General features: G+C 44.4%; 1 protein-coding gene and 1 long non-coding RNA gene across 4 annotated transcripts; one reads left to right on the forward strand and one right to left on the reverse strand.

Annotated features, from left to right (window-relative positions):
• The first annotated feature begins 15 nt into the window (after positions 1–15).
• Positions 16–19,583, forward strand: DDX6 (DEAD-box helicase 6). Of its 2 annotated transcripts, none has more exons than XM_078869970.1 (13): positions 16–170; positions 2,150–2,833; positions 4,454–4,517; positions 4,728–4,832; positions 6,096–6,225; positions 6,595–6,741; positions 8,664–8,881; positions 10,268–10,396; positions 11,685–11,801; positions 12,240–12,303; positions 13,147–13,248; positions 14,044–14,270; positions 14,859–19,583. In XM_078869970.1, exons 2-12 carry the CDS (start codon positions 2,625–2,627, stop codon positions 14,256–14,258), a joined length of 1,500 nt encoding a protein of 499 aa, XP_078726096.1. In that variant the 5' UTR covers positions 16–170; positions 2,150–2,624; the 3' UTR covers positions 14,259–14,270; positions 14,859–19,583. The 2 variants fall into 2 exon arrangements, with proteins under 2 accessions (XP_078726096.1, XP_078726095.1); XM_078869969.1 differs by having other exon boundaries at positions 2,179–2,833.
• Positions 19,584–20,113: 530 nt separating this feature from the next.
• Positions 20,114–24,323, reverse strand: LOC144942932 (uncharacterized). 2 transcript variants are annotated; one of them, XR_013639426.1, is made up of 3 exons: positions 24,168–24,323; positions 21,217–21,352; positions 20,114–20,787 (listed from the first exon to the last, which is right to left on the reverse strand). It is a non-coding gene; the product is annotated as an uncharacterized LOC144942932 (long non-coding RNA). The 2 variants fall into 2 exon arrangements; XR_013639427.1 differs by having other exon boundaries at positions 21,217–21,349; positions 24,168–24,292.
• Positions 24,324–24,421: the final 98 nt, after the last annotated feature.

Raw genomic sequence — 24,421 nt, forward strand, 5'->3', positions numbered from 1 at the left:
CCATCGCTGGCCCGGGCCCCGCGGTGCACTGTGGGAGTTGGACGTACTTAAGGGAGCGGCCATGTTGGTGGAGTTGGGCCGCTGAAAGGGAGAGGCGTTCGAGAGACAAATCAATCCTTCTCCATCCGCACCCAAGCCCGGCTCATCGAGAGACGCAGTCGTCTCGTACGGTTCGTGCGCTTCCTGCCTATCGAAACGGCGACATTATTTTTCGCGATCGATGCTCGGTGAAATGGGATTTGTGTCGACGCGAATCTGGCCTCTGGTTGTTTGTGTACTACGCGGATGCGAAGGGCCTCGGAGGCTTCTCCTGACCGTCCCCTCCCAACGATAAATTCGCAGTCTTTTGGGGTAAAATAGCAAAAATTGCCGGCTAAATAAGCGCAGTTTATCATCCCGTCGCTTTTATGGGAACTGTTGGTGGTTTGAAACGCTTAAAATGCGCACCATTGGTGGCGTTGAGGTTTTTTTTGTGTCGAGCGAAATTTGTGGGCCGGGTTTGTGACGTGGGTTTAGGTTATTGCGCTTTTACTGTTTAAAATGTGAAATATAAATATTCTTAAATATTCCGACGTAATACACGATTGCATCGAGAAGGAAGGACGTAGCAGCTGTTATGTCACCGGTGTTGCCTTTTACAGTAGTTGTTTACGCAAAAAAAAACATCGTATAATGGTGCGTAATGCAATTCCTGGCTCTCATTGTGCTGCATTGCACAAGCGAATAAACGTTAACTTCGAATGGTTTTATTTCAGTCAATCCTCGCCGAGTACTCTCGTTTCTTCATTCGGGGAGGGTCCTACGTCGTAATTGTTAACCAATTTCAATTTAAGGAGCAATTTTTTTAACGTTTTTGGGGGGGCGGGGGAAACCCCGAAGTGCTTGAGGCAGAAATCCACGCAAACTCTGTCGGGTTCGGTAAAGAGACGGGTCCACGATCTCCTCCACTTGGCCGTCTTCTCGCTTTGCTCTGTCCCCGAGTTCCTTCGAACCTGCGGGAGTTCCGCAAGTCTGATCCACCATCTTAAGAAAATACGCAACTGCTGTCCATTTTAGCAGTGCGCTGGGTGCTTTGGGAGCGTGCGAATGTATCTAAATTTAGTAACAATTGTGGTGTATTACCAATATGCCGATGTCAACAAGGTTCTGTTTTAACTCGCGATGTTTGAGCTGCAACAAAAAGGCGACTTGCCTGAAAACATTACGAAACTTTGCTCCCATGGGAGGGCAAGTGCTTCGACTGATGGGCACTGTAAACACCAGAAACAAAGTGGCCTAAATATTACAACTTTGCAATGTGGAGAACGTGCAAGCGGTTTTGAGTAGCACTAAATAATTATCCCTAACCAATTAGTCAAGAGTGTGAGCCGTCGCACTGGTCCTCTCCTGCTCCCAGCCACCCTCATACTATAGCCCTTCCATTGGCTTTGCCTCTTCATTTCGTCATCCATTAGTACGAGTTATCCCGCTGACTAATCAATTAGCCCACCATTCACAAGTGCTATCCCTTCCACTGACCCTAGCCATGTCACTGGCCCTAACCCCTTAGCCCCCTACCTCCGGAGATTTGCGAGTGCGTAGGCCACAACTGGATTGAGAGGGGGGGGGGCTTTAACACGCGTCTCCAGCTGGTATGACCTTTTGTGCTACCTTGGTAGGGACCATTGGCCACAATCCAAGCTACATTGTCGCTTGAGGGAGGGCTGGATTTTACTGGGAGAATAATAGCTTTGCTAATCGATGTTTAAATCTAATTGCCTCAGAAACCTATAACAAAGCAATACGTAAAGGTTAAACACACGGTAATTCATTGAAGTAACGAACAGACCTAAATGTCCGTCCGCAGAATAAAAATGTTTGTCTATTGACCTGATGTTCTCGTATTTGTTTACAAGAATCCCTCCACCACTTTCGACCTTCAAGTTCTCATCAATAGTCGAGCATTATATATAATTTTCCTACATTGTTATTGCCAAGAACCACTCGTATTAATAATTTTGAGTGCTGCATGATTTATATGCTTAACTATATATTGAGAAATCTTCCAATTCATTGATCTTAGAAAAATAAAAGTCATGCCCAAACTGCAGTGAACGTCTTTCCTTTTTAACGGGCGCATTGTCTGTTTTGTTTGACTTGGCTTCTTTAGCCATATTTTATTTTGTGCCGTGTTTGCAGTTTGTGAGTCTGACAAGTGGAAGCTGTGTGCGGTGGTTGGAGGTCTCCTGAGGTGATTTCGGGGAGCTCCCTGCCAGCGTCCTCACGGGAGGCCGGCGCGTTCTGGAAACGCGACCGCTCCTCTTGACATTTGGACGCACAACAAAAGACGACTGCTGCGGGAAGAGTTCTCCAGCTTTCGAACTTCAAAAAAAAAAACCTCAATTTCTCATAATTTCTGAATTCCTCGAACTCTGATTTTTAAAGAGTCGGAGTGCCGACAATTTCTTTGCGTTTTTATTTTTAAAGAAAATTCAATATAGAGTATATAATTTCGAAGATTTTTCTTTTCGTTATTTATATGAACTTGTGAAGATTCTTGACGGGACTGCTGTTTGGGGCCGCGAGTGGAGGGACGAGCAGCAGATTTGCGACCAAGATTGAACTTCTTAAAAAGGGCGGAGACGATGGCTGCCACACGCACAGAAAACGGTGTTGCCGTGGGCATGGGCGGCCAGATGAGGTCCTCGACAGGGCCCAACATGCTCCGAGTGAACGCGCCCACTATGATGTCTCAGTCCAAGGGCCCGATGCCCATGTCTTCGACAGCGCTGCAGTCGGCGAGCATGCACGGAGGGTCCCAGGCGCAGAACCCAGGCGCGGGCAGCGGTGTCAAGTAAGGGTGCTTGGTGTGGTCTGAGGTAGAGCTGGGTTATTGGATTATTGGTGCTTTTACTTAGATAAATCGAATAAGTTGAAAATATAAACAAGACTCAGCATATCCACGTGTACAGTTGATGTTTTAGATGAGGCTTGGTAACCGTCACATCAGCCGTGTGGGATGGTAGGGGTTTCCCCAACTTCGTTGGCAGGATGTAGGAGCGGACATTTTTAAAGGGACCCGAGTAAAAGCCGGCCATTCAATGCCTGGCTCTAACATGCACGACTCTGCTGTAGGCTCATGCTTTGAGTTTGAAGCTTTGTTAAATATAACAAGATTCCAATTGAATGGGCATTAATTTTGCCATAGTTAACTCCAGAAATTACTTTATTGACTTGTAAAATTGTATTAGAGTGGTAAAATTGACATCTGTAGAATGCACTTATGCTATTGAAGTTCAAGCTCTGGTTGGACAGCTCTGCAAAACATAATTGAGTTCCAACCTTTCTGAACTCGTAGGCCAATGTCAACCCTCAACATTGAGGGCCACCATGCAATAAAATGTCTGCAGCCCTTTTGCATGCCACTTCTCAGTTTTGCGGACCACAAGTTGGAAACCACTGGTCTTGGTATTTATCTGTGATTGGAGCTTGTTTGTGTCTTGGAACTTCAACAACACTAACATGATCCTGCTGTGTATAATGGTTATTGCTGAATTTTCAATCCATATGTTGGCAGTTTGATCTGCCAGTGCAGCAATTAAAACAATGGGACACGTTTTTTAATCCTCTCCACATCTGTCCACCCAGCATTTATAAATGAGTACATCACAGTCGATCAGCAGTTAAGAGTGGTTGCGTAGTGTGGATACAAGCACATTCCAAGAGTAGTGGCCAGCATGAAATAATAGGCTAAAATACCAGTTCGAAGTGGCATGAGTGTTGGAGAGAAAACCAAATTACTTTTCTGATGTTGAGCCATTATTTGGCTGATCTACTAACTGTAAAGCCTCGTCTTGAGGTCCGTGCAACCAATCTAACTCCGTGGTCGCTAAAATAGTCTAAATTGCAAGTGCCCTGGACATTAGTCTGCCAGTAGGGGACAATTGTGCAGTATAATCTTAATTGAATAAGTTACTGGTAATTTTCGAATTGTTGCCCTCATCCTGGCACACAATAGCCTACTCTTGCAAATAATATGCACATATTAAGGTTAATTCATCTGCTGTGGATGGCAGCTGGATTCAAACTTAACCGCAGCAACCACGCTCGAGCCAGGCAATGTCACAGCCCATATTAAGTACCACTTTTTGGGAACTGCATTGTAGCCTGCCCCTGCTATACGAGTGTCATTTTATCCACTTGGCTGCCAACCGATGAGCATTACCCCATGCTCCTTCGAACATGGAGATTCTGCTGACTGAATTGTCTGAAGTGTTAGCTCAAGCAAACGAAGGACACGTGATGTTTAGAAGAACATTGATCTGTTTACTTGACAAATGTAATTGTTACTTTTACAGTGGTCATTTGGGCTATGTGTTTTGGTGACATTGGGTTGTGACGATGTTGCACCATATTCTGATTACCATAAGCCTTTCTTGGTAAGAATTTGTTTTGTTTGCGTGAAACATTTTAGACCTGGTGATGACTGGAAGGCAGGTCTGAAGTTGCCACCAAAAGACAGAAGAGTAAAGACTTCAGTAAGTGGCTTTGTTTCATGTTGGTCGCCCACTTTCACTAAGGATTTTGTCAAATTCCAAATTTGGATCTTCTGGATTGGGGCTGCGTCTTGAGCATTGCAAGCTTTCGCCATGCACCACTGGAAAGGCACGAGAAGAAATGCTCAAGACATGGCCCAACCCATCTGTGCGACTGGAGGGTGAGCAATAGTGGTGTCTGTTTGTGTCCAGGACGTGACCGCCACGAAAGGAAACGAGTTTGAGGACTACTGCCTGAAGCGTGAGCTGCTCATGGGCATTTTTGAGAAGGGCTGGGAAAAGCCCTCTCCAATCCAGGTGAGAACTTTCCAGTGCATAATGTGAAGATTCATCCCCTTCAAAATGTATTTTTATAATTGCCATGCCTCTTGGATTCTCGGTGGATATTGATTATGTACAATTTCTTAAAAGTTTTATGAAAATGTTACTTAAGGCAATTGCTGGTACAAACAAGATGGTGCACTTAATCATGAAGTCTTGACCCCAGTTCATAATGAGTTATTGAATTGTGAGTAGGTAGGGTACGCGATACATAATCCAATAACTCATCTTGAGACTTGCACAACTAATTTGATGTTGGCCTTTCAACAAAATCCATTTGTATTATTGGTCCTTGTAATGACGCACCCGTCAAATGACAGGTCACGATTCGGTTTGAGAAATGTTCAAAATCCAATGTGCATTTTTTATTCTCGTGCAAATGAGACCTGAAATAATGAGCAAAAAATATATTTGTACCAAATGCGGTGTAAAAACAAGGGTACGTGCATAGATTTTGCTTTGAGCATGCAAGTGCTATATATTAAATATTGTGTACATCGCTGTAGAAAAAGTTGCACACCAGGTCTGCATGGTTTACAAAGTTAATTACCTATAATCACCCAGAAATGTCTGTCCGTCCTGCGTGTGATGTCACTCCACATGAGGCCCACCCCCCCTCATTAATATTCACGAGTGGGTGGATTTTTACACTAACGCAGAGGACGATCGAGATGAATTAAATCATTTATTACGCCAAGTTGCTTCAAATATGACGTTCTTTACAAAAAGTGATGGTAAAAAATACATCTACACAGTACAGTGCGACAACCGTGTGTGACGTCACTGCAAAAGAACCCCCCCCTTCATTAATATTCATGCCCGCTTGAAAAGTTACACTACCGCAAGGTCGCGCACTCCACATGCCGCACACCTTAGCGGCTGAACATTTTTTCTATTGAATATTTCAGATTTACTGCAATATACACTTGTCCTTGGACGGGAAAAAAAGCTAGTGTTTTATACAAGGTGTGTTTTTGTAGGGGCTATTGGTACATGAGCACTCAATAGTTTTTGACATTCCATTGACCAATTGTGCAAATGATATGCATGATATGCTAATTTACACTCGATGGGACATACTACGAAGGAGATGGACAAATGGAAATACAAAATACCAGAAAACAATAGATTATTGAGTACATGCTAGATGGGGACATTTTCAAATGTATGTCTGTGCCACTGGATAGCTTAATGAATACTAATACTGTTGCTGTGCAAAATCTGACTTGGCGCCTGCAGGAAGAGAGCATCCCTATTGCACTGTCTGGGCGGGATATTCTGGCGCGTGCCAAGAACGGGACCGGTAAAAGCGGAGCCTACCTCATTCCCCTGCTAGAGCGTCTGGACATGAAGAAGCCCTACATTCAAGGTGCGTCTCAACCTGTTCATGTTGGCACACGACCCCTGAGGGCTACGATGCACGAAGGCAATTTTACAACAATAGTCACTGGCGTTTGCAACCAGCAATGGTTGCTGTCACCATTTTCTATTGTAAAAAAAAAAGCTTGACACATCTGATCATAGCGCCCCCTAGTGCGCAACTGATGGCAGCTTCCAGTCGGATCACAGATGGCATGACTACCTGAGGTTGTGGTCTGTAGACCAATAATTGATGAAAGCGTAGTACCACTGCTCCGTATATCCACATTTTATCGTGACGTTTTATTGACTTGTGTGGGCTGCTGCATCCAAGGTGATGCTAGCATAGCTCTGATTTCCTCCGTGTGTCCCCCGGCAGCACTAACGATTGTGCCGACGCGTGAGCTGGCGCTGCAGACCAGCCAGATCTGCATCGAGCTCAGCAAGCACATGGGTGGCGTCAAAGTCATGGCCACCACCGGCGGCACCAACCTGAGAGACGACATTCTACGTCTCGACGAGACTGGTAAAGAGCAGCGCTCGCATGCGTACACGGTTCAAGGGGGAGATCTGCTGCCAAAGGGAAAATCCATGCCTAGGCTATCCTCACCTCTAGCTTTCCAACGTAGGTGAGGTGAGGGAAGGATGACATGTAACAATATGAAAATATATTCTTAGGCTCGTGACACGTCCACATGTATTGATATGCAAATGTTTCATTTCGGGTATTTGAACAACTAAACGAGTTGTAAAGTTATGAAAACCATGTATGCTTTATGTAACGCTTGCCCAAAACGCATTTGCGTTGGGTAGTGATTAGCAGTGTAGAAGGTGGGAGGAAGCTGTCGCGGCAAACCGCATTTGGTTATTTGCAATTATTTTGTATTCTGTTTTGTCTCAAATGTTGGCAACTCTGGTCAATTTGTCCGGTTTCTAAAGGACAAAGTCCCTCCTAGCAACGCTGCTTTATACTGCAGGTGGGTTCATTGGATCATCTTTCCAACAGTTCTGTTCCCCTCTGTCCATAACAGATGGACAGAATTAATAAATTCATCAAAAAAATATTGCAAAGTGTTAAATCGAGGTGAAACAAACACATTTCGAACGAGATAATATAACTAATTGAAATGTGTAATTTATTATACATGTCGATTTATACTTGGATATTTACAACTGTATAACAATTACCCATATTCTGAGATTGATAATTGTACTATAATAAAACCTGGATAATTCTACTTGGTATATTTAAGCACTCATATGCAGTTTAATTGGAATGTAGGCTTTTGTTAAGCTGGAGCAAATCAAGGTTTAGCCGAGTTGTGTGGAGCAAGTAAAGATGTGGGTGTTAATCTGCTTTCATACAACTCAAGTGAAGATTAATCCTGACAATTTGCTATCGGCTACATTTCACACATCCCAACTGTGCCTTAATAATGTTAAGTGGTTATGTCATGTGTTATTGGGCGTCTAAATGCATTGATATACTAAGTCGCTGTAGGGCATCATGGATGATGCAAGCTGTTGAGTTGAAATATTTGTTTTCTCTGGCGTATTACCATGTGGTGTGTTTCCACATTTAGGTTATTAATGTGGATTTTTTTTAACCTTGGTCTTGATAAACCACTAACCCTAGTAGGTCACCAACAATACTATAAAAGATTGGTTATGCAATTGAGCAGAGGATGATGGTGTAAGTCAATAAAATAACAGTTTTAATTCTATATATTTATATCCGAAAGTAAAGAAATACCTTTGTTTCAACCAACTAACCTTGTACAATATTGATCTGTGACCTATTAACTTGATGTTATGTAGCCAAAACATTAACACATTTACTCTGAAGTAAAATGTATTTTCAGTATCCAAGTCGATTGTATAAATTAATGATCAGTGTAGGTTAGTGAAGGGAACTCGGGGGGGTGGGGGGGGAATCCGTTACGATGTCACAAACCACCACTGATAGGTGGGAATCACTCCTAAACATGATACCTTATGACTTGTACGAAGAGCTATATGAAACATCTGTATACTGTTGAATGTCCATATATGTGGGTAGATTATCCAGATTGCAGATTCTTCATGCTTTCATTAAAAATCTTTACATTGGCGGTCAAATGCCTCGTAGAGCATGGCTGTGCTTCCACAAACGTGACGAAAGAACCAATTACTTTTAGGAAGTATTAACAACAGGACCCATTCTACTTTTTCATTCCCATCTTTCATAGGGAAACATGGGTTTTATACCCATATTAGTTTAAAATTATCTGTTTTATCTGGGCCATACCCCCCCCCCCTCCCATTCGGGATATCAAGAGTTACATTTTTTGCTGCAAGGACTTTGTGCTGACAAATAAAGTGTAAGGTAATGCTTGTGGACGCAAGCACTGCCTGTCGTATCATCGTTGAGCCTCGTCGCCAATATCCGCGTTTGTCCCGCACTCGCAGTGCACGTCATAATCGCGACACCTGGCCGCATCCTGGACCTCATCAACAAGGGCCTGGCCAAAGTGGATGCCGTGCAGATGATTGTGCTGGATGAGGCCGACAAGCTTCTGTCGCAGGACTTTGTGCAGATGCTCGATGACATCATCCGTGCCATGCCGCGCAACCGCCAGATCTTGCTGTACTCCGCCACCTTCCCGCTGAGTGTGCAAAAGTTCATGGTGAGCCTCCCTGCAGAGTTTGTACCACTTCCCCCAACGTGTGTGGTTCTGCGATGCTTGCTTTGCCACGATAGCTTTTTTCAACAATACAATATCAGTTTTCACAATACTACAATTATGGCTATCAGTTTTGAAACTCTTGGCAAATTTTTGGTGGTGCTTTCAATCAAAATACACCTGCTATAGTAAGTCTTATTTTCCATTCTATCACACTTGTATACCACTGTCAGTTACACAATAAATAAGTAAAAAAACGGACTACAGGAAATGGTGACGTCATATAACCATCATGCAATCGATGAAACGTTTTTCAAAGCATTTAAATTGGCAATGGCTATTTTTTTAGGTCTATATTGTGAACTCTATTTAAAACTTGTTAGAAAATGAAGGTCAAAAAGCATTAACCTATAATCATCATGTAACATTATTGGTCTTGTATTGTGTGATCTAGCATATCGCCACATTTAAGCAACCCTGGTATGAACGAAGGGTCTTAACATTTAATTCCCTCAGGAATCGATGATATGGAGTTGTCGTTTGATTCAAGAACATTCTTTTAACAATTGTGACTGGCATTGCCAGAAGCATAAGAACACATGACAACCCACATGAACTGAAAAACATTTTCTTCCAGGATGTAATGTATATATAGGGGGCCATTAGAATATATCGATTGATTAATTGTTACACATCTAATATGTACATTAATTGGGGTTCAAACCAGTAGTTCCCCATCTTTAGGTTTGTGGACCTAGTGTTTTTCAAGACTGGTAAACAGTCCATGGAGCTGTTGGTGTTTTCTCAAATCCATATTTGTCAGCACATAGTGGTCTGCAAACATGTTTTGAATTGAGCTGTGGTCCACAGGTCAAAGGTTGGAAACCCCTGGTTTGGAAATGTGTATGTTACATAAGGGGGTGGAGTGGACTGATTTGCTAGTGGCAGTCATCTTTATATATTTGACTATGCACTACAAAAAAAGATTGGAATATATTTCAACAAATATAACTACATACAATAATACAAAGGCTTGCTCACTGCTGTAAATTGTTTTGAGACCTTGGTTCAGTTGTTGCCTTCGCAAACATCAGTGGTGAGCAAAATCAGAATAGGTCCTAGGGCCTGGGTCACTCCCTTCAATCAACCTGCACTTGCCAAGGTGATGACATTTGGTCATATGGTCTGTGAATCCCCACGACTGACGGCCTTTATCCTGCAATTAATTGACAATTGCTGTAAATTACGATGATCGGTTACTAGTTGGTGAATATGGAATATATGAGGTGGTGATTGATGAAACTGACAATGCAATAAATAATTCAAAATGAAGCTCAACTGCAAGAACTGTCTGGCTTGATGTTAATGTTTTGTTTCTGATCCATCAAGAATCGGCACCTGCAGAAGCCGTACGAGATAAACCTGATGGAGGAGCTCACTCTGAAGGGCATCACACAGTTCTACGCTTACGTCAATGAGCGCCAGAAAGTGCACTGTCTGAACACGCTCTTCTCCAAGGTATGGGCCCTCGCACATGTTCACGTTTGTAAATGTATGTCCCCAACCCTGGAAGTCTGATTTTTTTGGGCACAAGGTAATTGACAACCGTTTATATTTGTATATAATTTAAAATACGGCCACATCTCAAGAAGTTGTATGAAACATTGGGCATATTGTACGTGACAAGTGGTGCAAAGATCAAGCTTTAGGAGTTGGAAATATTGTGGCTGACAATTTTTTAAAACTTGCTCTAGAAATTGATCCCAGGCTAGTTTGAGAGCCAATGGCTGAATTGGCAGTTCGGGCAGTTCTCAACTTGCGAACAGGTTCCGTTCTTGAGATCCGTTGGCAAGACGGAACGCAATGTCCTTTTTCAAATGCACATGGTTAGTGTTTTATAAAATGTGTTTACGGTTCAACAAAAAGGGGGCGCATTGTTAAACTCGTAAATAAGAATAAATATTGTACGTTTGCTTATAATACTGTAATAAATACCGTTTGGTAGTTAAAACCTAAAATAACATAATGTTAAACAATCCGTTAACATTTTCACTTTCCTGGAGTCCTGATGGTGGCTTGAATATAAGAAGGGGCATAATGAGTCTCCATGATTGTGCATGCGTGCACACACAACAAATATAAATAATCCCCTTTTATAGCCTTGACAGGCTGTAGGGGCAAGTACTGTTATCAAGCAGCGCCTATGAAGGCAGGCATGGCACAAGAGAGGTTGTGGCCAACACTGCATGCACCAGGTACTCATTTGAGGCCAAGTCGACCTCGAAAGGCCAGGATCCATTCAAATAATCGTCACTGATGTTGGTCATGAATGGGAATCTAACTTGGGTAGCCGGGTTGGTTGCGAAGCGCACTCCCCGGTTGCGCTACCGCTCCACACATGGGGGAATGCACCCGCACACTCACAGCTGGTTGCTGTGACCATATATCTCGTGGAGGATTGCTTCGCTGAATACAATAGTTATGCGGTTTAGTGTGCAAATGCAAGTTCGTGTTTGCAAGTTGATGTAAAAAAAGTCATGGAAACTGGTCCATAAGTGAGGATGTTTGGAAGTCAACTTGCCTGTTATAGGTTTGTCACTTAATTTATGGTGTAGTTTAGCAGTTTAGAACTGGCATTTTTGCAAATGCGGTGAAATCCATTTTGTTTTCTACCCAGGTTTTCCTCAACAGTTAAAGGTACTTTTTTTTAAATGTAATGTGTTCTGAGTGGAGTGGAATCTGCCCTTTTATCTATATCCTCCCTTGTGCTTTTTTCTAATCCTTATCTTTTTTTCCATTCCCACAGCTGCAGATCAATCAGTCGATCATTTTCTGCAACTCAACTCAGCGCGTGGAGCTGCTGGCCAAGAAGATAACACAGCTCGGCTACTCTTGCTTTTATATCCACGCCAAGATGAAGCAGGTGCGTCTGCCATTCGGTTCTTAAATAGTGGCAAAACTGCCACACAACTTGGCTGAGACACCTTGTAGAGTTTTTTTAGGACTGGGGTATTTGCATCACGCTGTGGAATGGTGAGGAGTGGTCCTCTCATTATTTTATTGTAATTTTCTTACGTTGCTTTTTGATCTCCGATCTCTGAGGTTAAGCAAGGTTTGAGCCTGGATAGCCTTTGGATGGGTGTTCATGCATATTAGGCTGGAGCTACATTTTGGAAAAATCCATTGTCCTGTACTTTTCCCACATCTGCTCCTGGCCTTCACCAACCAGCAGTAACTTAGCATGGTGAAGTCTTGTCAAACCACCCTCATTAATGACATGGTATGGGGAGGCCTTGATCCATAAGTGGTTTAACAAAAGGCTGTACACGTGTGTTTTTGTTGGTTTGTTTCCTTTCTGCAGGAGCATCGTAATCGTGTGTTCCACGACTTCAGGAGGGGAGAATGTCGGAACCTGGTGTGTTCCGGTAAGCTCGCTGCCTCACTGGCTTCAAAACTAGATACAGCGTCACCATGGACTCAATCTTGTCACCGAGGCTGTGTACACCTGTCCATTCCCTTAAATGAATTAATCGCATGGCTTGCAATGGCATCTCTGCCATGTCTGGATATGCACTGTTGTACTCTGGTATTTTACACTATTTAGTTGTGACCTTGTCGATTACAACAGTGCTCACCCTGGGTCCGGTCACACTCTTAACGAAACTTAAAAAGTAGAGATTGTACATTTATGTATTTCCCATTCTCTTGTACCTTTTTACATTTTAAACAATGTAGTCGATGCTATTTATTGGTCAAATGAACTTTGAGGTAGTGATGATCTCTTACAGCCCAGAGTTGTGGATATTCCACATTCCAAAGGACGATCACTTTACCAGTGATACCCATTTTAGTGACTGGAGGGATGATTTGCATATAGATACCAACATGTTAAATGAAAAATATAATGGTGGGGTTTATTCCAATGCTTTGTTGTCGAGGGTTTATGAATCGTGGCGAGTTGTGCAACTCAATCCACTGGACTGCAAGAGCCAGGTGGTGACAACAGCATTGGGTTCCATGGGCCTTCTGTGGGTTTTTTTTCAGGGTTATATTCACTACACATGCGTGATAGGTGTTCTCATGTTTTCTACCACTTGCAAAACCCTTAAATTAATTGGATAGTTATCCAAATGCAGGACCTTTTGTATATGTTTTTTTAAAAAGTCACACTTTTCAGGAGAAATAGCCTTATTTTATCGAATAGCAAGTATGGTGTTGCTTGACCTTTGTGTGGGTAAATTAAAGTCAATTTCAATATGAACTTTCAGATCTGTTCACCCGAGGAATTGACATTCAGGCTGTGAATGTGGTCATCAACTTTGACTTCCCAAAGAATGCCGAGACGTACCTGCATCGCATTGGCCGTTCCGGTAAGGACACGAGATACCCATCATTACATTTTTATACGTATAACCGGCAATGTTTGTGCATTTGCACTCACTGGAGGTGGTAGGGGGAGCACAGGCTCTTGGGGCCAACATTGTGGCAACATTTAACCAGCACTGTTCCCACTGCTTGTGTAGAGCTGTAAAATACTGGCCTATTAAGCTGGTCTATCCAACCTGAAATTATTCTACCGATTATTGTTTAGGTAACTAGACTAATGGGATGAAGACCTGTGCTTAAAAATTTATAAGGAAATCCTTCCCACGTGTGCTACTGGATGGGAAGGTCGGTTGAGGTTTGATGTCTGCATAATCGGCCATATTGTGCTCAGCATTGTTTGTAGGAGACCTGTCTTTTGAGAGGCAGGATGTGGGGGTGGCCCCCATTTTTTAAAAGAGCCCAAGTTGACCATGAAAGCAGTCCTACAATTTTTAATCCACGAATCATCCCAGCTCTAGCTAAGCACTCTGCACATATCAGCACTCAACCCCTGGCTCTAAGTAGTTACGAGTTCTGAGCCAGCAGCTTGAGATACTGTGTGAATCTGGGTAAAAGCCACCTGTGATTACAGTGGGAATGGGGAAAATGTGCCCCCTTGCGAAAGGGAAGAATTGAGTGCCTCTGCTTTTGCGGGCCATTCCCTTTACAAATAGGTACGATTGTGACATTATTTGAATTTGATTTTTACATGATGCTAATGGAAAAAAACTAAATGGAATTCGGAGAGGGGTAGAACACTGACAATTTGCTGAATGACTCTGTGTGTGCTAACTCGTCAGGCCGCTATGGCCACCTGGGCCTGGCCATCAACCTGATCACGTACGAGGACCGCTTCAACCTGAAGGGCATCGAGGAGCAGCTGGGCACCGAGATCAAGCCCATCCCGGGCACCATTGACAAGAGCCTGTACGTGGCCGAGTTCCACAGTGAGCCGGATGAGGGCGGCAGCACACAGCAGCCAGCCCAGCAGCCGCCATCGCAGCAGCAGCCCTAAGACAAGTCGAGGGTGGGTGTTGGCGTCGCTACGTTGGTGCAGCGGGGGGAGCCCTATTGCGGGACGGCCACAGGCCTATACCCACGGGTGTGAAGGTGGTGTGCGGAGACTTGAGAGGGTGTTGCTGTGGGGTAGGGGATGAGGGAATAGTGTACGATGATCGTGGGGGGCGGGGTGGGGGGGGGGGGGACTATGGGGCAGGAGGAAAACCCGTCTTTGGGAGGTGAAGTTCAAGTTGGGGTGGGGGGGGGGAATCCAATGATGGGGTATACCTCCCATAGTTTATAACAACTTGTAGGCCTTTTGTCAACACTGCTGGATAGAGGCCTCGCTGTTGAGCATGCGACTTGTTTGGCCATACTTAATGCTCATCTGAGCTTATTGTGATGTAACTTAGAAGAAGGTATGTTTTAATAAATGCCAAAATGGCAATTCATGCTAAATTGGAAATTAACAACCTTTGTTGATGTAAGTAACAAGAACAATATTCTCGTGGTTGTGCTTGGCTCTCTCCATTTGCAGTCGTTTGCTTGTATGTGGTTGTCATGCCCCTCGGTGATTTGTTTAATTTGTTCCGTCTCTGCCCCCCCCCCCCCTCAGGCATCCTGCACGCTTCCTCCAAGAAGACATTTATGTTGGAGGCGTGCCACAGCTTTTTTTTATTGTTACACTTCGCTGCCCCCTTAAAGTTTTTATTTACAACTGCTTATTTCAAAAATATTTTAATTGGAAGGTATATAAGAGAAATATCAGCATTTGGGAGTGCATTCCTTCTGTTAAAATTAATCACCATACAATTCTTAAACAAACATGGTGACGAGCGTAGGGTTTCTGGGAGGTCTGTCATTCAAAGCTTCAAGAATTAATTTAGCCCCCTCCTTTCCTCCTGCTGTTTAGACCGTTACTTCTGTGCTACAATATAATTTTTTGCACAAAAGTGCCTTACTGACCGATACTGCAAGCATTGTGCAAAAGATGAGATGTGGCAGTGGGGCGAAACACCCGGCCGCTGGGATTTGGAACCTTGAGCAGATGCCGCAATGTGGCTCGTGCTGCTCTTATCGCGCTCACAGAATGGATTGGCGTGACGGCGCCTGCCTGTTCAAGAGGCTTGCGTGCTCAAGCGCGACTGACTTGGAAGCCCTCTGGAGTTACAAGACGACAACAAATCTTGTGTTTTTTAATGTTGTTATTGTTATTTTTGGACTATTACAAAAGTACAAAAGACAAAAATCCCTTAACAAACTGAATGGATATTTAAAAAAAACCAGCTTACAAGGGTGGTCCTGGGCCAGGCAGCTTGCCTGCGTTGGCATACGCGATGTTGGGGGAGCTTCTCTGCTGAAACGGACCTGATGCCATGGAGACCACGGGCAGCACAGGGCAGCGAACACTTGCAAGGTGGCACCGCCTCCAAGCGCAATACACTATGCAGCCGAGTTGTGGTGTCTCCCTGGCCTTGCAACCTGCTGAAAACGAGGACAATTGTTGGTTTGAAAAAACGGAGAAGAGAAAATGGAGGGGAGGGAAAAAAGAAGAAAGGCAAAAAAAAAATCATTAAAAAAAGAAGTCCCTGTTAATGCTCCAGAGATGGCTGTTAAAATGGTGTTGCAGGCAAGCTGAGGACCGTTGTGTAAATAGTGTACATTTGTAAATAACATCCTGGATGCCCGGTCATGCGCAACATGTCCATTCTGCAGTTTGGCGATGGGGCCCATGTGTTGCTAGTTGCGTCTGGGCGTAAGGCATTAACAGTTTTATTTAACAATAACGTCCAAATAATTGCTCAAGGCCTCGGCTGGCTAGCAAACGGAAACAAAACCACATCCATGCACGTGTTTTAAAATGCCCCCAATCTTAGCTCTTGGCGTTTTGGAAAATGATGGCAATGCTTTGATGGTTGTGAAATTTTACCACAATTGTACGTGACAAGTGGTGCAAAGATCAAGCTTCATGAGTTGTAAATATTGTGGCTGACAATTTTTGAAAACTTGTGAGAATTTGGCACGTTGCAGTTGCAGCAGTAATTCACATTCAACTGTTGGGGGAGTTAAAATGCGTGTGTGTGTTGCACGTTGGTCTTTGTGAGCCTTGGCGAAAAAGGTCCCCTGAAGTTGAGCATGTGGAGGATCACGCGGGTGCACTTGCAACCTTGTGCAGCGAGTGCGCACTCTTGCTTCATAGCAACACGGAAGCCCTAAATGGAGCCACGATTACTCGATGTTAAAAACTTTCCTGCAAATGGTCTTCGTGGGCACCCCTGCACCACAGCGGAGTTTTGCGCATGGGCGGGCATCCACAGCCACGTGTGTGTCCTCTGAAGCTTCAGCCACTTTTGGCATAAGGGGAGGAGGTGGGCCTGGCCAGCATTGGCCCCTGGCTTCTCAAGTTTAGAGCTGTCTTTCTAAAAGCTGCACTAATTTGCACTCTTCTCTTTGCGCCTGTGCCCCCAGGTTCATTCTAGTGCAGTCGGCTGCGGTTTCAAACGGCAACGCGTGTGCATAATTTTTATTTCCGTTTTTTTGTTTTTGTGGATAATTTTATTTTTCCCTTCGCTCATCTTCCTGTACAGAAATGCAAGAGTGTTATTTGTTTTTATATGATCACAACTCCCCAGCCCCTGCCATGCGCTCGTTTTTGGTGCTCAACCATGCCCAGGCTGTGGTCTTCAACCGTTGCAATACACGCCATGGGCAGGCCCTGGCAGGCTGAGCACCGACCACCAGCGCCCCTGTACTGTACAGAAGCGTGTGGACTCTGCGCGTTTCCGAAGCTTGCTGCTGCCGTGAGCGGGCTGTCCCGCCGACGGGAGCAGTAAATGGCGCACAGATGTATTCCCTAACTGTGAGAAGAAACCCAGCTCGTTTGGATGTATTGCACTTTTTTGGGGCACAAGCCCGCATTTAGGCGATCGTTGTGGGCTGTTGCATTTATAAAAAAAAGAATATAGCGGTAGGAGGAAGAAATTGTTTTTTGGTCGACCACTTGCATCAGCTGTACCATTTTCAACTTTGAGAATTTAAAATATTCGCCAGCTACCAGAGTTTTGAAATGGGAGAAGTCGAATGCCCGTTCTTAAACTCGTTGCCAATTCAAATGTGCACGTGCTTGTTTGGAGTATCATTGGCCAGTTGTATACGCATTTCTTGTATGACCTACCTAGAGGTTGACAATGAGGTGCGAAACATTCGGACAATAATCGTTCACTTGGGCTTTCACTTGTGCAAAACTTAAACCATCAAAGTATTAGCATAACATTGAGAGCCGTTTCAACTAATCTACTTGTTTGTAAGGCGGCCACAGCACATTCATTCACAGTTCTCTGAAGCAAAACATTTCGGCATCTCGAGCAAATGCGCATGCGGCATAAAGCTCTAAGTAGATCGAGGCTAGTTTTTTGCAGCAGTTTGTGGTAACGAATGCCAATGGCGTTTTTTTAAAGTGGCGTCACTGCCAACGCCGACCCTAACAACGTGAGATGTTCTGAGGCGCGTGTGCAAAAAGACGCGCGCGTGTGAGCTGGCACACAAGGTTTCCTCATCCTCAACCACCGCGTTTGGCAGCGGGCGATGAAACCTCGTGCTCCCATCTCACAACCACTTTTGTTTTCACCTTTTATTATTTTTATTGAAGAGGTTGGTCTGGCTCTGCGCCCTGAAGTCGCAGCCCAGAAGCCAAGGGGAAGAGCCCTCGTTGTTTGAGACCCACGCAAACGAAGAGCGGCAGGTGGTGAGCTAAAGGAATGTGTTACTCGCAGGAGGAATCTGTTTGAAGCACTTTCCCCTCTGCGCACGGCCACTGTTACTAGAGGTGCACTTGTGGAACCCAATGCCGCACCACTGGACTGTCTCCTACCGCATTTGTCGTTTGGTTCTCTGATCCCCGTCGAAATTTTTTGCAAGCCTGAGTGCACCTCATTCCTCCTGCGAGCAACTTCCTATGGAAAGATCTTGTTGTGGAGGCTGGAACCTGTGGGTCCTGACTGAACTTCAGCTTGTGACAGGTTGGAAACTTCTCTTGATAGTTTATTGAAGTTCAGTCAGGTTAACTTTTTTTTTGGGGGGGTGGGGTTAGGGGCCATAATTGGGAGATTGTGTTTGGTTAGGTTTCCATGGGCAAAATTAAAAAGAAATGCCAATTTATTTTGGTCCCCTGTTTTTGAAAAGATGAAATTGGGCTTGGGTAGGTTTGAAAGGGGGGGTGGGAAGAGGGGGGGGGTAAGCAGGGGCGGGGGGGGAGTAAAGTAATTGTGAGTGGGTGACCCAGCCAACGGTAAATGTTTTCTATCCAATGTTAAAACGGGATAACCAAATTTAAACACCGGCGCAAGTAATTTGGGTTTACTTTTGCCTGCTCAATGATTCGCTGCTGTTGGATGGGGCCACCTCATACAGAAATCTTAAGCTTGTCACCCTTTGTGCTGGCTTCTGACCAGCACTAAGTGAAACCACGTAATTACCTTTCAACAAAGCTTTTGCAACCGTTATACACTGCAAATGTGTGGTTTACAGTCTTGACTCCACTCTGCAAATATGCACATGTTTGCATCATTAGTAATTGCATTTAAACAATCTTAAAAAGTGGCAAGGCAAAATAATTGTGGTTTCCTTGTTACAAAATGCTTTTGGAAACGTGGTTATATAGTCTGCCTGTCACTGTCTGGCTTCATTTTTTGTTTAAATTAAATTGGCTTTGGATATAGAGCCGTGTGGTTACTGTGATGCAAATATTTGCTTGCTTTTAAATTAACAACCCATCTTAAAGGGGAGAAGAAAACGTGACACCCTGTCGTGCAATGTGATGTTATCCTCTTGACAAGCAAGGTGTGATCGTCGTGTTCTTGTCTTGACGCCAAGGCCTGTTAAAACGTTCTGGCTGAACGCGTCATGGCTCTGCATTTTTAGTTTTCGTGTTGTACCACGTGTTTGTGGCATATCCAGCGTGTTTCGCTTCACATTGAGGGAACTGTTTCCACGTGTCGAACAACATGCGGTAGGACCCAAAACACATTGGAGAGAAGTAAAACACAAATCAAAAATTTGCCCTGGTGAGAATGTGGTGCTTGAATGTTACCACTTTCTCCCAGACTAGTGGACGGCACCGGTTGAGATATAAATGTGGCCTGTTATTGCCACGGATTCCCCACCTTGCTTGTCAATGTGTAACCTACTTATTTGGGCATTACACCGAGTACTATTGAGTTTAAAGTGACACGCACGCGTTTAATCTGGATTTCATCCTGAAAGATCAGCTGTTTTTCGAAGGTTGTTTCCACGTCCTTTGTACTCCTTAATTAGGCCAAAATAAAACAAGACTTTAAGCTGCCATTTTGCCTTGTGGACCTATGTACATATACAGCTCACTTGAAGGTCTGGAGTTAATTGACCATACTTCACCAGCGGTTTGGTGAATGGGGGAGCATCGACGGTGGTGTCCTCGTACAGTATAATGGGTTTTGCGATCATACCCTCTGCTGCCCCACAACGTAGCCCTATAAACCAGGTGTTATTGGCAGCTGCAGTGTATGGATCTGCTTGTATGAAAGGGTATTTATCCAAAGTTTAGTGACTTTTTATTGTAATCTATCCGTACAAATTTGCCATTCTGTGGCAATGGTCCTTTTTTTAGCACCTTGTTCCACAGAGTGACTTCTCTTGGTCAGATTTGCCGTGTGAACATGGGCAGAGGTGCTACACATTTCTTGTGGTTTCTATTGGCAAACCGTTCTATTTTACTGGCAATTATTGTCTGCCTCTCCTAGCTCAATCCTTAACATTATGTCCATGCCCATTTGTATTTCATCGGTCATTTTTGTTTTTGTGTAACCTGCATAGCCCCCACTTGGATGAAGCAGGTAAGTCAAAAATACTTTATTAAACAAATCGAGGTACATTACGATACGTGACGACACTGCAATAGTGTGAGGCATATAACTTTACATTTATTTCAAAATATTCTTACATTCAAAACGTGCATTGAATTGTACATGTACAAATAATGTTCACTTATGTTGTGTGGAGTAATTCGCATCAACCCGCAGTCTAGACTACGAGGTGGCTGTGATTTGGGGGTTGGCGCGTTGATCCGGCACGGCTAATTACGGATTAAAATCCAAACGGAGCGCTCTTTAAGCGGAGTTTCTAAATGAAGTGAGTTGAATTCTTAAGCTGGGGCAGCTATTAACCACGATGTGAAAGGTCAAATCGTGATTCAACCCGTTAGTGTATTGAATAGCTGCGTCGGTGCATCATTCCTAGTGCTATCGTTCCAAAGCATTGCTCCAAAACAAGTCTTATAACACCTTAACGAGTGCGCGAATGTGGTGGGGGGGGGGCAAGGCATATTGAGTCGGAAGTCGTCCAAGCACAGCTCTTGGTCCCACGTGCCGCTTTGTCGAAAGGCAGCGATGAGCGTTCTGTGGTTGGATGGCCCGGTCCTCTTTAATTTTTATTGCCACATGTGGATCATCTGGTCCTGAAAGATCCGAGCGTACGGCCCCACAAGGTCGATTCCCTTCTGGAACATATCTCTGCAGCCATAACACAAAAGTTGACACCGCGAGTTAGATTTCGATTTAAAGCTTTCGTGACTGCAGGGATTGATCTTCTTGGTTCTTTCGGTAAAGTCACGTAGAAGGGAAATGATAAAAATAAAATCTCACGACGTTTCGGCCACAACGCAAGCAGCCGTCCTCAGGTGAAGAACAGGTCTGTCGGAAAGAGCGTCATTCAGACGGTGTCTTTCCGACAGACCTGTTCTTCACCTGAGGACGGCTGCTTGCGTTGTGGCCGAAACGTCGTGAGAATGATTAAATGTTTTATTTTTATTATTTTATTATTTCCCTTCTACGTGACTTTACCGAAAGAACCAAGAAGAAAAACCGCGAGTTAGAGTTGCATCCACGGTGGGTCTCGCGTGCGCGGCTCCACTTCCCGTCTCGTGGTGCGTCTTGACTCACATGGTGTGCTTGATGCCTGGCAGCTCTCGCGTCTTCGCAGCGTACTCCTCTGCCAGGTCTCTTGCCTGGGCCAGGACGTTATCCAGAGGACCCTTGACTTGCACCTCGTCGTCCTCTGTGGCCGGTGCGCACTCTGCTGCGAGTGGTGGAGATGGAGCGGGGAGGAAGGGGGGGTGACGATTGTGGATGGATGGGGGAGATGAAGTGGTTAAATCCGTGTACATTTTGCATTGCTCGTATTTCAAAACAATACATTGGTTAACAAGTATAACCCGTAAAAACAAAGTTTTTCACTATAAATCCTTTACAAGCGTGGCGGCTAGAGTCCTCTCGTTTTCTGGCTTTAGATGGCTGCCACCTATGGGTCAGATGATTGCATTGCACTATTAAGCAATTGGTAATTAAATATAATATTTTTGTCCTAAAAAAGTGTTAAATTTTGGGAATTTTTTTTCACGAACATTAATTGTCACGCACAACGAGTCTGTGTGCAAAATGTCGGCTCGATTGGATCACGGGAAGTGGGTTAAAAAACGACCGAAAGATTTGCACGGTCGTAAGCAAGCAAGCGAACTTAATATAAAGGATTAAAAAAAAGTCTCCTGGTTGGACACACGTATTTTTTTTCTAGTTTTAATCAATAAACCTAACAATATACTGGAGGAATCGGATGAGCTCCAAAGGTATTTTTTCACATGTCCAGTCGGGGCAGGTCAGAACGTTACAAGTTATACAAAACACGACAGGAGTGTGAATTATAGACGAGGGAAAGTAAACGTTCTACTGTTAAGGGTGCTGCATGGTGTGATGGTGAGCACACTTGGCATGCAATCACAGGTTGCCAGTTTGATTCGATCTCCCAGAGCAGCCGATGACACGATGGACACATTCCTTAACCCCCCCCCCATCTCCGTCGATTGGCAGGTTACAGGTTGTGGGGGGAAATGTGGGTATGCCCACTTCTTTCAACACATCTGGTAAAAGCGTGGAAGTCGAAATGCCCTCTTAGAGTTCACCATAATGGGAGGTCCTCCCAGCAGTGGCGTGAGCGAGCAATTGCAGGGCTCCACTTTAACTTCTTAATCTGTTCAATTATGGCAAATATACCACGTGGTGATTTAGACCTGCCGCTGGTGCCTTCAGATGATGGCTCTGGCTGACCAAGTGGGGTCGCACGCGCCTTGTGGTTCGAACGAGAGAAGTCTTGAGCGCAATTGTCGGTATACCAATAATCGTTGAACAATCCGACTACGAACTCCGAACATGAACACATTCACTCGCATCTCACGGTGAATGCAAGGTTTTAGTCGTATTGAGATGAGTGTATGCTCTAATGCACTCCTCAAACAGTCTCCACAGCCCCAACGTATACGCCAATACTGTAAACAACACGTTTAGAAACTTGATGTGAAGCTTTCGTGACTGCAGGAATTACTCTTTGGTTCTTTCGGTAAAGTCACGTAGAAAGAAAAGAAAAAAAAAGAATGGCATACACGACGTTTCAATTGCAACACAAGCAACCGTCATCAGGTGTGAAAGTGCTAATTTTCAAGTTAAGTGAAAAGTTTGAAGTTTGAATAAATAGTTAACGGCAGGAGGGGAGAAATTAGAAGTAAGAGAGAGACACGGAAACAACGCCTCTGTCGTGAGACATTATATATATAGAGGGGGGGGGGGGGCGGAGAAAGTTAACGGAAACGGCAGGGGGAGACAAATTGGAAGTTTGAGAAAACAAACCGAGTAAACTTAGAAATGTAATGCAATGCAACAGTCGGCTAACACGACAGTAACACGTTTATGTTGATATTGATCCACAATGTTATCCCGATTTGTGTCATCGCTGTCATTCTTAATCACTTCGGAGCTCTTGCAGAGCGGTGTAGCTCCGCGTGTTGGAGAACGGTCCACGGAAGAGGATCTCCCAGAACTACCTCGTGAGATCCCTTCAAGTGATGTGGTTTACACGAGAAGGCAATACCTTCCCCCACCCCACCCCACCCGCTCTGCGACAGACTGTAATGTTCGTTTAACACGTAGGCTTTCGCGACCAATATTATTCATAATAAAGGTTTTTGGGTTCCATCGCGTTATTTATAAATCTGATTGGGTTAAATGATGACGTCACCCTGCCGCTCTTTAAGACCGGGAGCAGGTGGAGGGCTTCGTTATTCTGGCAAATTGGACGATGATGCTGGATGGAATGACCAGCGAAACGTCGTATTCGCATTTTTTTCCTAAATATTGTGGATTCACTCTTCAACACACCGGTTGGCAAAATAAGTGAACTATTTGTCTTTAGTCAACGTGATTCCTTTCTTTTACTGATTGGCCGTGTCGGGTGGTGGAGGGTTGCGACACATTTATAAATAACGCGATCTAATCCAAAAACCTTTGTAATATTCGTTACATGCCAAGCCGATTTTCTGTGTGTTGGTCTCCTTTGTGGGTGCATAACATTTTACGTGATCGTTTTCATAGCTCATCAGTTTAAATAAAGATTCTGATTCTGAATTAAATATCTGTTTATTGCGCCGAGACAACCTGCTACAGTTCAGAACCCAATTGAATCCCGAACGGCTGAAACCTGGGTTCGAACCCAGGATCTTAGTGGTGCCATAACTCACTCACGATTAATACACTCGTTAAACATGTGCACAGTTAAAAGCAATTGTTAACTGTTAACTCCCCATACACGCCATCGTGACTCGCTATTAACACGTATTTTGATGCTAGGAGTGGACAGGAATTGAACATGTCGGACAAAGACACATACACACACTACAGTCTCGCTATTCATACATTCACTCAACTCCCGTGTAAGATTGAACACACACTTTAGCCAAACGACTCACTATCCACAGACACCCACTCGCACAGCTGTGGCAGCACGCGCTTACTGATGCCATTCGTCAAAACACATTCGCTCATTCCCAAGCCATGCGCTCGCTTACCCAGACCCGAGAGGGCGATCATAACCACGACAGCCACCAGCAGCGCCTTGAGACCCATCTCGATCCAGTGACTGCTCCTTGTGTGATCGTGTCCTGGTCTCCCCCGTGCCCTCCTTGGCAGCCAGGGGGTTGTCCCCCGTATTTAAAGAAAATCGGCAGCGGGGCTGGGCATGGAGCAGGACCAAAACCTCCGTTCTTGTTTACGAACTTCTGGCAAGGTCTCGAGCAAAGGTCCATGGCAAGGTTCAACCAAT

Source organism: Lampetra fluviatilis, chromosome 29, assembly GCF_964198595.1.
Source record: "Lampetra fluviatilis chromosome 29, kcLamFluv1.1, whole genome shotgun sequence".
Classification (NCBI taxonomy): domain Eukaryota; kingdom Metazoa; phylum Chordata; class Hyperoartia; order Petromyzontiformes; family Petromyzontidae; genus Lampetra; species Lampetra fluviatilis.

What these genes read in the sequence shown, in the direction of transcription:
- DDX6 (XM_078869970.1), top strand. Translation starts at nt 2,625, where the DNA reads ATGGCTGCCACACGCACAGAAAACGGTGTTGCCGTGGGCATGGGCGGC. An exon ending in TCTACGTCTCGACGAGACTG is followed by an intron (nt 6,742 to 8,663) that starts GTAAAGAGCAGC and finishes CCGCACTCGCAG; the next exon opens with TGCACGTCATAATCGCGACA. An exon ending in TGAGTGTGCAAAAGTTCATG is followed by an intron (nt 8,882 to 10,267) that starts GTGAGCCTCCCT and finishes TGATCCATCAAG; the next exon opens with AATCGGCACCTGCAGAAGCC.